This window comes from Vicugna pacos, chromosome 1 (genome assembly GCF_048564905.1).
Source record: "Vicugna pacos chromosome 1, VicPac4, whole genome shotgun sequence".
NCBI lineage: Eukaryota > Metazoa > Chordata > Mammalia > Artiodactyla > Camelidae > Vicugna > Vicugna pacos.
In genome coordinates, this window is record NC_132987.1 from 20,082,917 (window position 1) to 20,097,605 (window position 14,689).

A 14,689-nucleotide genomic window follows, 5' to 3' on the forward strand; every position below is an offset into this window, starting at 1 on the left:
AGTGTTGGCCACATATGTGTCTCTACAATGAAGAGGAAGAGCATGACAGAGTGCTGGCTGCCACTCTTTGATTGTGCCGCAGGGGTGGGAGCCATGAGAACTGGGATCCCTCAGCAGCCTGGAGCCTTGTGCCAGTTCTGACCTACCCTTGGCCTGTCTTCTGGTCAGACTAGGGACCTCGACTAGGGATGTTTAAAGCCTCTTCAAACTCTGAATTTTTCTGCATGGCCTCCCAGGGCAGGCATTCTATTTCTTCTGTCGGGGGCAGAGACGAGGCAGCAGTAGGGTGAGTACCTCCCATGTGGGTGGTGGGTATTGAAGCCAGGAGAGAAGTCACTGCTAACATTTATTGAGAGCTTATTAGGAGCCCAGTACTGGGCTATGTCCCTTACACGTATTAATCCCTGACACACCCTGTGAGATGGACCCTATGATTATACCCATTTCATAGATGGGGAAACTGGGGCTCAGGGAGGGTTCAAGAAGGGTTCTTGACTTAGCCAACTGACCCCTGAGCCCAAAGGCTTCAATCCATGTCCTGGGAAGGCCTGGGACCTGTGATGGGGTTTGTGGGGTGTGACAGGTCATTGTGAGCCCAGGAAGCAGAGCAGGAGAGCCCAGGGCCTGATGCTGCCTTTGTCCAGGGCAGCATTGATGACCCCACCACTGGTGACCCCATAGCCAGGAGGTGCACATGGCACTCTGAGTCCCATCTGGGCATGACGTTGCCATGGGTTACATCACCCCTCACCAGTCCAAGGTAGAAGACAGGCTGTTCTTCAGGAGGAGAGTAACGTGGGTGAGAGAGGTGCCCGGCAGGGTCAGTGTGGGGCACAGTGTAGAATGTTCCAGGAGAGGCACACTGCATGGTTCTAGGCTTCCTTTAAAGTGTCGCCCCTGCTGAGAGGGGCAGGGAGGCCTCTGGGTCTGCTCCTGTCTTATATTCCTGCAGGAAGCTGGTTCTGGGAAAGGATAGAATCCTGACCCTAGAAAATGAGGTTCAGTCCACCAAGTAGGCCTGTCCTTCAATCTGGCACTGCTTGGTGGCCTGGCTCCTGGGCCTTCCTCCTGCTCCGACCTGGAGGTCAGTGTCTTTTTGCCCAGAGTGGACTCCAGGAAGGGAGTGGGCATCAGTGGGTGTGTTGTCTAGTTCCCTCAGGGGTGGGCTTCCTTGGAGTCAGTGGGTAGGCTGGCCTAGGTGGGGAAATGGGGCCCTTGCAGCCACCTGCCTGTTGGTTGGTTGCCAGGCCACAGGCAAACTCCCCAAGATGAGGGTTCCCTGATCCTTCTCCTCTGGGGCCTCTGGGCAGCTGGCTGTACCCAAGTGCAGCAGACTCACTGCTTGTGCAGCTGTGGGGTGGTGCCTGGGCTAACCCACCGCCCTTCTGACTCCTCTCATTCACAAAGATGCCAAGCTCCCACTGCCTGCAACAGTCAGTACAGTCTTACTTAATGCTGTTTCTTTGATTCATTCTATTTCCCTAAAGTGCAATTACAAACACATCGGCTCCAATCTGCTCTTGAAGATTGAACTCAGGGTGAGCCTGCTTCATAGGAAACCTACCACCCTCTCTGGGCCTCGGTGGCTCTGTGGGTCTCCAACGCTACCTGACCCTGCTTCCCCCGATGATACTAGTTTCACAGGCCTAATGGTCTGTTTACTTATTGCCTCACTGACAGACTGTGAGCTTCCTTTTTTTTTTCAAACCTCTTTAAAAAAAATTTTTTTTTAACTTCAAACATACACAAAATCACAGAGGATCATATAATGTGCCCTCTAGGATTCATCACCCAACTTCAGCAGTTGTCAACATTTTGCCGGCCTTGTTTCATTAACTTCTCCTCGACCTCACCTTGCCACCCCCACTTCCAGGATATTTTCAAGCAATTCCTAAATCTCACATCGTTTCTCTCAGAAGTACATTTCAGCTGTAAGCTTTAAGATGGCAGAAGCTGTGTCCCGTATCCTGTGTCCTGTGTTCTCAGCACTTTGGATGGTGCCCAACACATCTTGGCTTTGGGGGAAATATGTTGTTTTGAATCAACAGATTGACTGGATGAATGACTCGGTTTCAGCCTTTAGAGCCCAGCCTGCACATTAGCTGCAACTGGAGTAACTAGATTGTGAATGAGCGCTGGGAGCCCGCAGCCTCCCTGCCGCCTGTCCTGCTGCCCGGGCTTTGCAGGAGGTTCTGGAATCTGTCTGGCTCTCACTCATCAGACTTTAAGCTTGGTTTATTCTTAGCTGAACATCTTTGATTTTGCAATTAAACTCCACTTTGAGGTGACCTTGGGGAGGGAAGACTATGAAGATGTAGCTTTTACCTTTGCTTGGTTCATATTTAGTTCACAATTATACACTTGAGGGTTTTGGTTTTTTTAATATATAATGCTTTGTTTACTTCGGCCAAAATGATTAGGACAAAAAAAGATCAAAGTATAGAATACGTCAAAAGCATTTTCTTTAATACCATCTTTCTATTCCTGGTAACGGTATTTTAACTACACAAATGGGAGATAATTGAATGCACATTTTTCTTTCCAACAGTCATGGTCATGTTTAAAACCCTAAATTCTGCACACTTTGAAGGGGACTCTGAGACCAGAGTCACTAGACGTGGCATTTCCAGCTTTTACAAGGTGAAAATCAGGCCAGAGCTGGGGCTTTGGAAATCTCTGGTGGTAGAATGGTAGCTTGTAAAAATGCCTTTGATATGTTTCTTTTTCCTCTTAATTCAGAAATAATGTTTACCATAATACTGCAATGGGAACTGCCTGTTAACTAGTGCTTTTTTCAAAATTATATTCTTAATATTTTCTTTTACTATTCAAATCTATTGTAAAGTTGAATTAAGTTAACTGAGATTTTTGCTTGTTTGTTTTCTTTTTTGCTGCTTCATCGGGAATTTAGAATAACACTTCTATTCCTGGATTTAAGATATTTTCACTGTGTGGGTTTAGCACGAGGGACTAAGGCTGCGCCCAGTAGACATTTGACCTGTAACTGTGACCTGTTCAAACTGCAACGTAAAACAGTTGTTTCCACCAAAGTGTTTATAAGAGTTAGATTTGGTCATGACGCCATATTGAGCAAGAGCATCTTTTCCGTGGAAAGTGATGGACTTGAAAGATATTGGAGAATTAGGAGAGCTGGGATCTGTATTGAAGTAGGTCGTAATCTCATAGCATTTCACCCTGCTGATGTGGCCATGACTTTTCCTGTGGCCTTTACTTTCTGGGCTGTGAGGGAGCAGGCTGTGGGGTTTCTGCTGTGGGCTGAGTCCTGGCTGTCACTTGGCATGACTTAGACAAGTCTGAGGGGGCGTCAGGAGGAGCTGCAGTAGACCCCAGGGGTGTGTGTGCTCAGATCTCCTGTGGAGTGGGTATGCAGGAAGATGGCTGGAAGGGAAACCGAGGAATGCTGAACTTCTTGAGTGGCTGTGAGCTTCCTTGCTGGGGATTGAAAAGGAGAAAGGGTCTCTGGAGAATGGGGCTGGAGCTTGGGCCACAGAGTCAGAGAAAGCCTGTTGGCTGGTAATCCTGTCTTCTTAGGATGGGGCCCAACAGAAGCTGAGACAGATGTTCCAGGCTGGAAAACCTGTGGTGAGGCAGAGCACCACAGCTGAGTCAGCCCCAGGGAAGGCTCGCATGGCGGAGGGGCCGGGAATGGGCTGCAAACGTGGCTGCCCCTCCTGATGAATGGGGCTGGGCCTGTAAATAGGGAAGTGGCCAGTGGCCAGGATTTGGAAGGGGAACCACAGCATGGAGCAGAAGTAGCAGCTCCGGGAAAGGACAAATCTTTGTGTTTAGATAGTGGGCAGGAGCCTGTATGACTGCCAAGTGCTCTGTGTATTGTGATATTTACTCCTCACCCACTGCCCTCTTGCTCTTTCAGACTCTTATCCCCAAACTTATTTAAAGATCAGGGTCCTGAAACTCAGCAAAGTGAAGTTGTCAGGAGGGCAGAGCAGGGACTTGACACAAATCTGCTGGTGGCTAAAGCCTCATGCTTTCCACTGCTTCAGGGCTCCCCTCTGCCTCTCCCACTGAGGAAGTGTCCCCAGTGAAGAAACACCCCGGGGCAGAGCCATGCGCTGGAGTCTCACATTGGATTGACTCATGCATACACACAACGCTGGGGGTCCTAGCTCTAGCAGCAAAGAGAAACTTTAAAATCATAAGAATTTTGCATCTTATCATTATTGTTTAGCCATTTGAAAAAAAAAAAAGGAATAGAGCATGATCTTCCTCTCTAAGTTTTCTAGGAAAATAAACTTCAGGAGAAGATGTCTGTTTATCCCAGTGTGAAAGTACTCCACCCTACCCCACACCCGCCCCTGGGCCATGTGCGCCCCAGGCTGGGCCTAGCTCGAGTGGACGTAGTGAGATTCTGACCGTCATATGCCATTTGGAATCTGCCAAAACAGAGTCAGAAGATAGGGACACAGAAACTCAGAGTGTATCAAGGCGAAATGGTGGGTGGGACTCCAGAAGGAATCCTGTGTCATCAAATGAAAAGCCACAGATACATAGAGATGTCAGTAGTGCAAAAACTGAAAGCAGTAAGGCAGTCACATGATCCCAGCCATCTGGCTAACCCAACATATCCTCAGTATTTTAAATCTAGAACTAAATATAGCCCCTTTCCCAAAAAGCACTCAGCATATTTGAAAAATGTAGACAAGATGGAGCTTTTGCATATGGTGCCTGCAAAAAAAAAAAAATGAGGACATGGAGATCTAGACCCTGGCTTACTTAGAATTTCCTGGTAAAGACCCAAGGTATTTTTTACTTTATTGGATCAGTTAGTGTTTGTTCTACATGGATCAAGCTCCCAAAATGTAGTGGCTTAAAACAGCAACCTTTATATTTGCTATAATCTGTGGGTTGGCCATGCAATTCTTCTAGTCCAGGCTGACTCTCCTGGTATCCATCTATGGGGGGTGTGGCTGGGCTGGATGGTCTGGGATGGCCTTGCTCACATGTGTGATGATTCGCAAGCTGGTTGTTTGAAGAGAGCCTTGGCCAAGACTGCTTGCCTTGGCCCCATGTGGTCTCTCATCCTTCAGCAGCTCACCTGGGTGTCTTCAGTTGGTGGACTTGGCATTCCCAAAGCAGCAAAGGAGGACAAGTTCCAATGCGTAAGTACTTCTCACGCCTCTGCTTGTAGCTTAGTTGCTGTTGTCCCATCAGCTAAAGCAGATACCGTGTCCAAGCTTAGAGTCAGCTTGGGAGGAGCCTTCACAAGGCCGTGGATACAGAGAGGCAAGAACAAATTGGGGCCATCCCTGCAACAGGGCAAGCAAACCTATAAGCCTGAGGTTTAACTCAGCAAAGGCAGGGTTTCCACCCAACACCCGTCTGAGGGTGACTCTGAACCGTATTGTGATTAACCCTTGTGTAAAAAGGCAGCGTCGGGGAAAACCAGGCAGCGCGCGCTTAGCAGTTCACGTGGCCTCGTCTGCTGGTAAGTGCGGTGGGAAGTCTCCCGAGCGGCTGGAGGCAGGAAGTGATTGAAGGGCCAGATCTGGCCCAGCATCAGAAGAAAGATTCTTACCTCCCACACCCAAATACAGAGCAACCAAGAGGCAAGTCTGTTCTCTGCGGCGCTGAAGCCAGACTCAGAAATCGGGGTGGGCGGTTTCCCCGGGCCGGCAAGGTTGCGTCCCAGGCCCAGAGTGAGGAGCCGAAGACATTTGAGCCAGGGTGGCAGACAGAGGGGTGCGAACATGTGAGCGTTCAGTACTCAGCGTACCTGGAGGAGCCAACAAACAGGTTAAGAAACTACTCCTGTTTCCCAGGAGGAGGGACAAAGCAGAAAAGTGACCTGATGGGAGACGAGTAGGTAGCGAAGGTCGTGACAGCCGTTTTCATCTGAATGTCTCCCGTAGGCTGGGGACTGTACTTAGCCTTTAATTTAGTCCTCACAGCATCCCCAGGTGATTGGTCCCAATATACAGATGAAGAAACTAAATCTCGGAGGTGAAGTAACTTGGCTCATGGCCCCTGTGCTCAAGGTTCTGACCCAGGTCCGTCTGCCTGCAGAGTCCTGTGCCCTTTCTCTGCACACCCTGCTGATGTGGTCCCACAAGAAAAAGCACCTTCAGACAGCAAGGGCTGCAGGCCCCTCCTAGCAATAAGACTCTGAAAGACCCCAGAGGCCATCTGCCAGTCAGGGGCTTTTTTTTTTTTTTTCGGTTGGGGGAGGTAATCAGGTCTGTCTGTTTATTTTGGTGGCAGTACTGGGAATTGAACCCAGGACCTCGTGTATGCCAAGCATGCACTCTACCACTGGAGCTGTATCCTCCCCGCAACCCCAGGCAGGAACTCTTGAAGACGTTCACGTGAAGGAAAAGGAGACTTTCCAAAGATGGTAGTCGCCTCAAAAGAAGGTGGTAGCCTAACAGAGGGGGGAGGAAGGCATGAAGAAAACCCCATCTTTATTGTTGTGGGTCCAGGGACCCCCAGAAGGAGACATTTGTTCTGAACCTTCTATGAGCCAACCTCCACCCACACACTCCACTTACCTTCCCCAAATTAAAGAGATCAAATTATAAGAGGGTCATTGTAAAGTAAAATAAATCCAATCAGGAAGGACTGAGATAATGAGAGGGTTCTGAAATCCATGAGCTCCGTGAGCTCCATGAGCCAGGAGCCGCCAGCTCTCCTCAGGCATCCAAGAAGCTGGCACGTTCCAGGAGTTAACTTGTTCTGTGCAGACCCACAGGTGACAACCCGAATCAGCGTGCAGACATGTAGGGGCAACACGATAATGCATAAGAAAGCTTCAGAAGCACGGATCTCATTTTGTACCTCGTCACCACCACTTAATAACCTTGTGCCTTCAGTTTTCTGCTTGCATATTAGAAATTAGAAATTACCAAGCCTATCCTGACGGGATGGCAAGGGCCCCACATGGCAGCTGGCTCACACTATGCTCAGTGGATGGAAACCTAAGGAAATGGGTGGTTTTGAGTGGTTTGAGTTCCTACAGTGTTGTTTTAGCCAGAAATGCCTGAGAGCTTTCACGGCTGGTGAGTCCCCTCCAGACCAGAGAGAGAAGTGTCCCCAGGAAGACTTGCAGACCATCCTAGGGCATGAGGCACTGACCCCTAGGTAGGAGTGGTGACTCAAGAGACAGAAGCAGTGCTTATGTGAAGGTGTAAATTGGGATTCATTTGTTAACAGAGTTGCTGGGTGCTGGACTGCAGGCTCAGTGGTGAGGTGCAAGTGTATTTTTGTCAGTCTTTCAGCCAATGTTCTCTTGTGGTAGAAAGTCTGACAGGTGCCTTAAATGAGTAGTTCTCCAACTCCTCTGTAGGGGCTCTGGGGTGAGGGTGGGGTCAGGGACTCCTGCTTTATTCTCTGCATATACGCTTTTAAGGAAACAGCTTTATTGAGATACAATTCGCATCCAAACAACTCACGCAAAGTGTGTAATTCAGTAGCTTTTAGTACACTCAGAAGTGTGTAGCCCCCATCACATTAACTGGTGAGCCCTTATCTGACTGTATCCACTGGGGCTCCGAATGAGTTTGTATTTGAAGGAGAAAAAGAAACTGCCACTAAAATCGTTTGAAATACCTATCATAAATCTTGCTATAGTTAAGTACCTTTTCTGAAGAGGCTGTGATTTTCAAGTTCTATTTCAAACCTCAGTGAGAACCAGGAAATAAACTTGGTAGCTAAGACTGAGGGAGTAAAACCCCAGGGCAACCATTCATTTTTTTCACAGAAGGGGCAGTTAGAGCGTCATTCAGCATTAAAAAAAAATCATTTTGCACAGTTCTGACATGGTCAGAGGAAATCAGAATGGTGAGTGGGGCTGTAGGGAGACCCACGGATGCAGCTGAAATAGGCTCAGTGGTCCAGGATCGGGGAGGCCTCTAGCGAGCAGATGGGCTCCTTAGTGTCGGAACAGCTCCTCCAGCTCACCCTCGCCGTCCCTAAAGGCAGTAACGTGGGGCACGAGGCAGGGATTAACTTTCAGGGTCATGGTTGAAATGAAGGAAGAGCAGGATCCTCCTGGCGGGGTGTTCATCAGGAAAGGTTGAAGATTTAGAAGTTGGGGATCAGAACAGCGTGAGCATTTGCTGGTCCCTGCAAGCATCCGTTGTCTGGCACACCGGAAGTGCTCAGTAAACTTCCTTTACATTTTTCTTTGGAAAGTCCGCACTGGAAAATCTCCTTCCCTTTTAAGGTCAGATAAACGGAGCACGACCTGTTCCCGCTTACTAAGTTGAAGGGCACCTTCTCAGTTGAGCTTACCTGGGGTCAAGGCCCCAGGCAACAGCGCACGATTGTTCTCGGCCTGGGATTCACGCTTCCCTGCCGGAGGACAGGGCTAATTGGATTGTTTTCAGTTGACAAACTTGGTTTCCCACCTTGGAACACACGTTTATTGCCTCTCGTCTCTTCACAGGACGGGTTCCCAATTTGAGGTGAAACCATGAAGAGAAGATAGAACAGATAATAATGCTTTTCCGCAATCGCTTCTTGCTGCTGCTGGCCCTGGCTGCGCTGCTGGCCTTCGTGAGCCTCAGCCTGCAGTTCTGTGAGTCTGGTTGTGGGTCCTGGGAGGGGTGGGGGCCTCTCTCTGAAACAGAGGGCCATGTGGGAAACCTTTGTTCTCTAAATGAACAGTGAGGGTTCAAACGACCGAGTCTCTTTATCACTGGGGCGAATGGTAGGTGGACGTGGGTAGGAGTCTGGGTGTGCGTCTTTGCTTGCGAGAAACAGGAGCAATCACGAGGCCTCGGACTCATTCCTGACTTCCCCCTGGGTTCCTGAGCTGCCTGGTGATTGCTGGATCCTTAGTTCAGGTTCCCAAGGCGAAGACAGCGAGTGGTTAGCTTGTCTCCTCCTGCCAGGCCATGAGGCCGGGGCACCCAGCCTGCAGGTTCGTTCTTTGAGGGATGGGCATCTGTTCTGTTGGGTGAGCAGTGGGGCTGGAGTTGTTGGTGAGTGTGGGGGATTAGGTCCCAGTAGGAAACTCAGCCCCCGGGCAGCGGGGCTGGTGCAATGGGAAACCCTGTGTGGCGAGGCAGGAATGGGTCTCCGGCCTCACCACCAGCACTCTGCCCTTCCTTGGGAGCTTGTGCTCAGACTAGGCTCCAAATCTAGGTGCCCTGCTGCTCTCCAAGGGTGGTCATCTCAAACACAGATCTAGCCTGGTACCTGCTTGGTTGTAACCCTTTAGCGGTGGGTCTCTGGGAGACCCCTTCCCTTCTTGGGGCAGATTCCTGTGGCCAGATCCTGCCTGCCCTCTGCGTGGGCTGCGCTCTTCCTCCTCTCCTCCGCGTGGTTCCCTCAGCCGTTTCTCCTCCAGGAACCTTCCAGGACTCCCTAACTGGGCCTGGGCTCCTTTGTTGTATGTCCCTGAGCCTGTTTCCGTGCTCACACTCTCTGCGTGGTCAGTTTTTGTGTCTTTCCTTCTGTAAGACTGTCTTCTTTTTGAGAGCAGGCACCGTGTCTGTGTCCCTCTTTCCTGCAGGAACCATCACTGCTGACCCCACAGTAGGTGTCTCGTGAATGCTTGTTAAGTGAATGAATGAATCCACACCTGCTCTGGAAAGCAGGCTGACCCTAATTCCCTAAACTTCTGGTACTGGGTCCTTGAAGTTGAGAAAACAACTGTGCGATGCTGGCAACTGTGTTTTGGTTACCACCTACCTACCCTCCAATCTCCACCTCACCCCCGTGGATGGGAGACAAGAGCTGGGCGTCCGTCACCGCCTAGGACAGTTCTGTGAGGAGGTAGCGTTGCTGTTGCAGTTTGAGTGATGGGAGGAATGGCAGGTGGCTGAGAGAGTGGGACATTCTGAGGATGCAAGGGGCATGAGAATGACTTGGCATTTGGAATAAGTGGTTTGAAGGGAGGAGGCTTCGAGCAAATTTCCTTGCTTCACCTCTGATTTGTGATATGCTTCATGCACACATCTGGTGCATATGACAGACACTTCTCATAGTAAAGAGAATTAAAAATAACCCACTTTATCCTTCCAGCATGGGAAAAGAGGTCAAGAGAAGGTGGGCAGGAGAAGTTTAAAGGTACTCCAGATGGTTAAGGAACTGTAAAAAAAAAAGAATCCATTCCAAAAAGTGTATTAGGACTGTTGGCCATTTAGTTGTTTATCACTTTTCATTAAAAATTTTTCATCCTTTGATCAGAGAGGTAGGATGTTACAATCAACCGAGATTCTGGTTCTGAGAAGCTGACAGGTTCTGAGACGCGACTGTGGGTTACTTGGATTTGCTGCGTTTCTCTTGCATGAGGTGGTTTCCATGTCACTGAATTGGCCTGTTTGTTTTGCTTATATAACTCTTCTGAAAGTACCTTCTGTTTTGAGAGAGCCAATTTTCAGCCACGCTTTTTTTAGGGAAAATTTTGCAGGGTAAATTAGCCTGCCTGAGTCTGAGGTCTTCATTCTTGGATACGTGTTGGAGTTCGGGAAAATATTAAGATATGGGCGTCCTTTCCGCTCTCCTGCTTCTAGGTAAACTGTAACTTTGGAATTTAACAATTTCTGTGAAAATTGAGTTTGATTGTTTTATTTATTTAATCATGTTATTGGTTGCTAATTTTTATGGTGTAAGAAACTGCACTTATTCATAATCTAAAGGTGTATACTTAAGTAATACTTACATTTTCATCCTTACCCTAAAATATATAGACTTTTGCTTTACCATTTCTTTCGGCTAATTTGTGAATACCAGATTAGCACGTATAACTGTTTTAGGAAAGATATTTGAGGCAATCGAATGTAACTTGGTTTTCTCGGACTTTAAGTGAACAGCGTAGTTGTGTTTGTTTTCTGAAATGACTGTACATTTTATTTTGTCTCATTGGTAGTTTTCTTTTTCTGATGTTTTGATTATGAGAAAGTTATGACCCAGGTTACAATGAAAAAAAATCGGGTTGTTTAAATAAGGATTTCTTTTTCTCAGTACAGAAAGTGTGTATATGAGCTCAGATGTGTTTGTTAAGCATTTATGTGTGTTGGGTATTTTTCTACACTGTCGGGGTGGAGGTAGTAGAGAAAGGAGACAAAAAAGATTAACATACAGGTCAAAGTTTCTCAAAATATGTTTATTTTAAATAGTATTAATGACTCCCTACACGCTACTAGGCTTTAATGAAAATCACTCATTTTGTGTTTTCAAGTCCTGGATGTTTTTGAGTTTGGAAATAGGGGGATCCTGAAGTTCCCAATGCTCGAATCGAAGAAGAGAACAAGTCCGGCATAAATCTCATTAATTATTCTCGTTAAAACGAGTACAAGTGGGAAGATAGCTTCTCAAACTGAGGGACTCCTTCAGGGTGGCTGAGGAAGACCATCGGGCTGTGGGGGCTGAGTTACGTTGCTGCTCTTGCTGCTCGTTTGTGACCGTCCATTTTCCTGCTTCAGCCCAGCCTTCCCTTCGTGCTGCTTTTGTGCACGTTTCGCCACGTTCCAACCGGCATTCCCCAGACGGCAGTGTGGCGGGAGCACGCAGACGCCGGAGCCACAGCCTTGGGTCTGAGTGCTGCTCTGCCACTTAGCAGCCGTGTGCCCTCGCCCAGTGGGACCTCCCAGGGCCTCTGTTTCTTCTTCTGTAAAAAAGGAGTTAATTGTTGCTTCTTTGAAACACTGGCATGAGAATGGAGATTTTGTGGGAAAACCCTTAGCTCGGGGAAGCACAGTTGCTGTAAACAGTACTGGGTCCTGTCATGATGCATCACCATTATCAGGGTCCAGGGCTCGTGGTGTCCCGGAGGCTGCTTCAGCCATGTGTTGACAGAGCTTTTGAAACAGCGTATCATACATTTCTTTCTTTTTGAGCAAAGTTCTTTGGCCATGATAGGGGTCAGTCTATGGGGGGCACATGGCACCTGTGTCCGGGGGTCCGCTTCTTGGGCGGGGCCCTGATTGACCAGAGCAGGTTCTGAGGGAAATGTCAAGGTGGACTGGAAACTCAGCTCCCCAGGTAGCAGAGGAAAGGGTTAACCTGCAGACGTGAAGACCAGGGTTGTCTTCAATATCGGGAGAGCATCCATCTGTAAGGCGAGTTGGACCAGCTCCGTGTGGGCTGGTGACCACGGAGACACATTTCAGGTAAGCATAAGGTGGAGCTTCCAGAAAGTCATCACGCAGAGGTGGAGCGGGTGGTGAGCACACCCTGGCGCTCTACAAACAGTAGCGTGGTAGGCATGTCATTGGGCCTGATCCCATTTAAAGCCTCTTCTGACTCTGAGGTTTGAGGAATTTTATCCTTCCTTGTTGATCCAGTGCCATGAGTTTGCGCAGCTTTGTCCTCAGCAAACGTCCCTGAGTTCCCACTGTGTGCTGGGCCCTGGGCTGGGAGTTTCATCTCCCAAGAGCCACAGGCGCTCTCTGTCTAGCGGGAGAGAATTACCAGCAGGTCCTTGGAACACAGTGCACGATGTGCTAGGACAGGAAAGAGGCAGCGGCATGAGGAGGTGGGAAAGAGCGTGGACTCTGGGGCCAGGCTGCCCGGATCGAATCCCTGTCCTGCCACTTACCAGCTGTGTGCCCCAGGCACGTTATCTGCCCTCTTTGGGCCTCGGCTTCCTCATCTGTAAAATGGGGATAATGAGAGTTCCTATGTCAGAGGGTTGGTAAAGGATATTTGTAACATACCTAGAACAGTTCCTGGCGCATAGTAATCACTATGTGCATGTTTGTTAAAGAAAATGAATTAGAGATGACTTCTGGCAGGGTAATACAGGAGGGTCGAGGACAAGAAAAGCTAAGCCAGCCTGGATGTCAGGAAAGACTCCCAGAGTGAGTGACACCCACGCTTCAGCCCCAAAGGATGAGTTGGAGTTATTCAAAGAGGAAGCCAGGAAGGGCATTACTGGAAGATGGAAGTGGGTGTGCAAAGATGGAGCGAGAGGGAGCAGGGCCAGGTTAGTCACCTGTGTGTAGCTGTGCAGGTGGATGAAGGCCTGGGCCACCTCCATCACCGTGTGATATCCTGAGGGTACGGGGAGCCACTGGAGCAAGGAAGGCAACACATGATTGGATTTGTATCTGGGAAAGACCACAGTATGGTGCAGTGTTTGCCAGTCTGGGCAGATGAAGTGGTCTCCTGAGCATCTGGGTCAGAGTAGCCCTGGGAATTTGTTAAGATGCATGTTCCAGAAACAAAAAAGAGCACATTTTGTGCCCCTCCCCTCAGAATCAGTGGCTCCCTAGGGGATTCATATAGACACAGAATTTGGGTGCTGCCTGTTCAGAGGCTGGTGGAAGGGTGATGCTAGGAGGGCCATTCTCCTCCTTCAGTTCAAGGCCGAGGGAGGCTTCGATGCCAGTGTTGGTCCTGAAGGGAAGAAGCAAAGCCGAGAGCGTCAGGTGGTGCTGCGGTGGGACCAGGATGAAGTGGGGGAGCTCCACCATGACATGCAGGGTCTGGGTAGTTCTGTAGGTGCTGTCTTCATTCATCCGTTCATGCATTCACTCACACAGATGTCTCCTGTCATCTGGGGTAAGTATGCCAAAGGCGGAAGGAAATGCCCAGAAGTAGACTGGGAGGGGCTGATGGCTCCCTGCGCCTGGACAAGGAGGCCCAGGGAAAGCGCTGTGAGCAAGAGGAGGGGAAGGACAAGCCTGGGGGCTGGATGAGCTGGGGGCAGAGCAGGGGGAGGGGATCTGGGGGAGGCAGTGAGGTGCACAGGGGACATTGGAGGTACCCAAGAGCACAGCGGGTGCAGTGTCCTGCTGGAGGGTGGATTTCAGGGGCTGAGCCTGAGACACCCATCGGACCCCCTATTCGGGGACTTTGTTCAGCATCCCCTCGTCTCCCAGGAGCGTGCAGAGGCCTCTCCAGACCCACAGCCTGTGGGCTTGTTTTGTCTAGCCCAACCAGTGTTTTCACATTTTAAAATTTATTTACCAGTGTTTTCAAACTTGGCAATTTCACATAAACTTCCAGCCCCTCTTTTAAAACCAGACTGTCCACAAGCTGAGGCCCAGAGTCCCTCACAGGGACACTTGGCTGGAGCTGACAGCTAGGGGTTCTGCCCCCTTTCGGGGCAGCGCGAGTCCCTCTTTCTCCATGGCCCGCTTGCCAAGCCCAATCAGCTGTGGTGTCTGTGCCCGGTGTGCAGGTGGAGGGAAGAGAGGGCAGGCAAAGGTGAAGTCTGGGCAGGTGAAGGAGAAGAAGCCACGAAGGAAACAAAGCCAAGGCAGAGAGATGGGCCCCAGAGCAGAGGGAGGCAGGTGATCCTTTCAGGTTCTCAGGTGGGCAGCTGAGGAGCCCAGCCTAGCCAGCTATGTGTGTGCATGTATGTGGTGTGTGTGAGAATGTAGTGTGCATGTGTGTGTGTAGTGTGTGTGTGGGGGGGGGGGACGTGCATCTAGTAGTTTCCTTGGCACCTTTCTTCCCTGGAGAGCCGTCATTTTTCTGTATCCTCCAGCCCCCACGCCCTGTCCCTCACACTGCTTTGTTTGGGTCTGTTGTCTGCTAGGAAAGAGAATAACCAGGCTTGGTGTTACCAAACTCAGGTTCTGCTACTCAGGTTTGGCTGCTCACTGCTCAAAAGCCAATAATTGAGAGACAATTTTCGTAGACAGGAAAGGTGCTTTAATCAAACAGAAAAGCCAGCAATCTGGGGAGAAGGTGGACTCACGTCCTGAGACCAGTTCTGAAGATTCTGCTCAGCCATGACAGTTTTTTTTTCTTTTTT

At 49.5% G+C, this 14,689-nt stretch overlaps 1 protein-coding gene across 8 annotated transcripts in view; it reads left to right on the forward strand.

Annotated features, from left to right (window-relative positions):
- PXYLP1 (2-phosphoxylose phosphatase 1) overlaps positions 1–14,689 on the forward strand; it is a 66,431-nt gene that overhangs the window by 23,915 nt on the left and 27,827 nt on the right. For 4 of the 8 annotated variants that reach the window (XM_072958312.1, XM_072958332.1, XM_031678407.2 and 1 more), the window contains one exon: positions 8,423–8,554. The exons of 2 other annotated variants lie outside the window; for them this stretch is intronic. In XM_072958312.1, the coding sequence (XP_072814413.1) occupies positions 8,476–8,554 (79 nt within the window). In that variant the 5' untranslated portion in view covers positions 8,423–8,475. Of the gene's footprint in view, positions 1–5,069; positions 5,142–8,422; positions 8,555–14,689 lie in introns of all 8 variants that reach the window. 2 more of the 8 variants (XM_072958313.1, XM_072958321.1) reach the window with 1 other exon arrangement.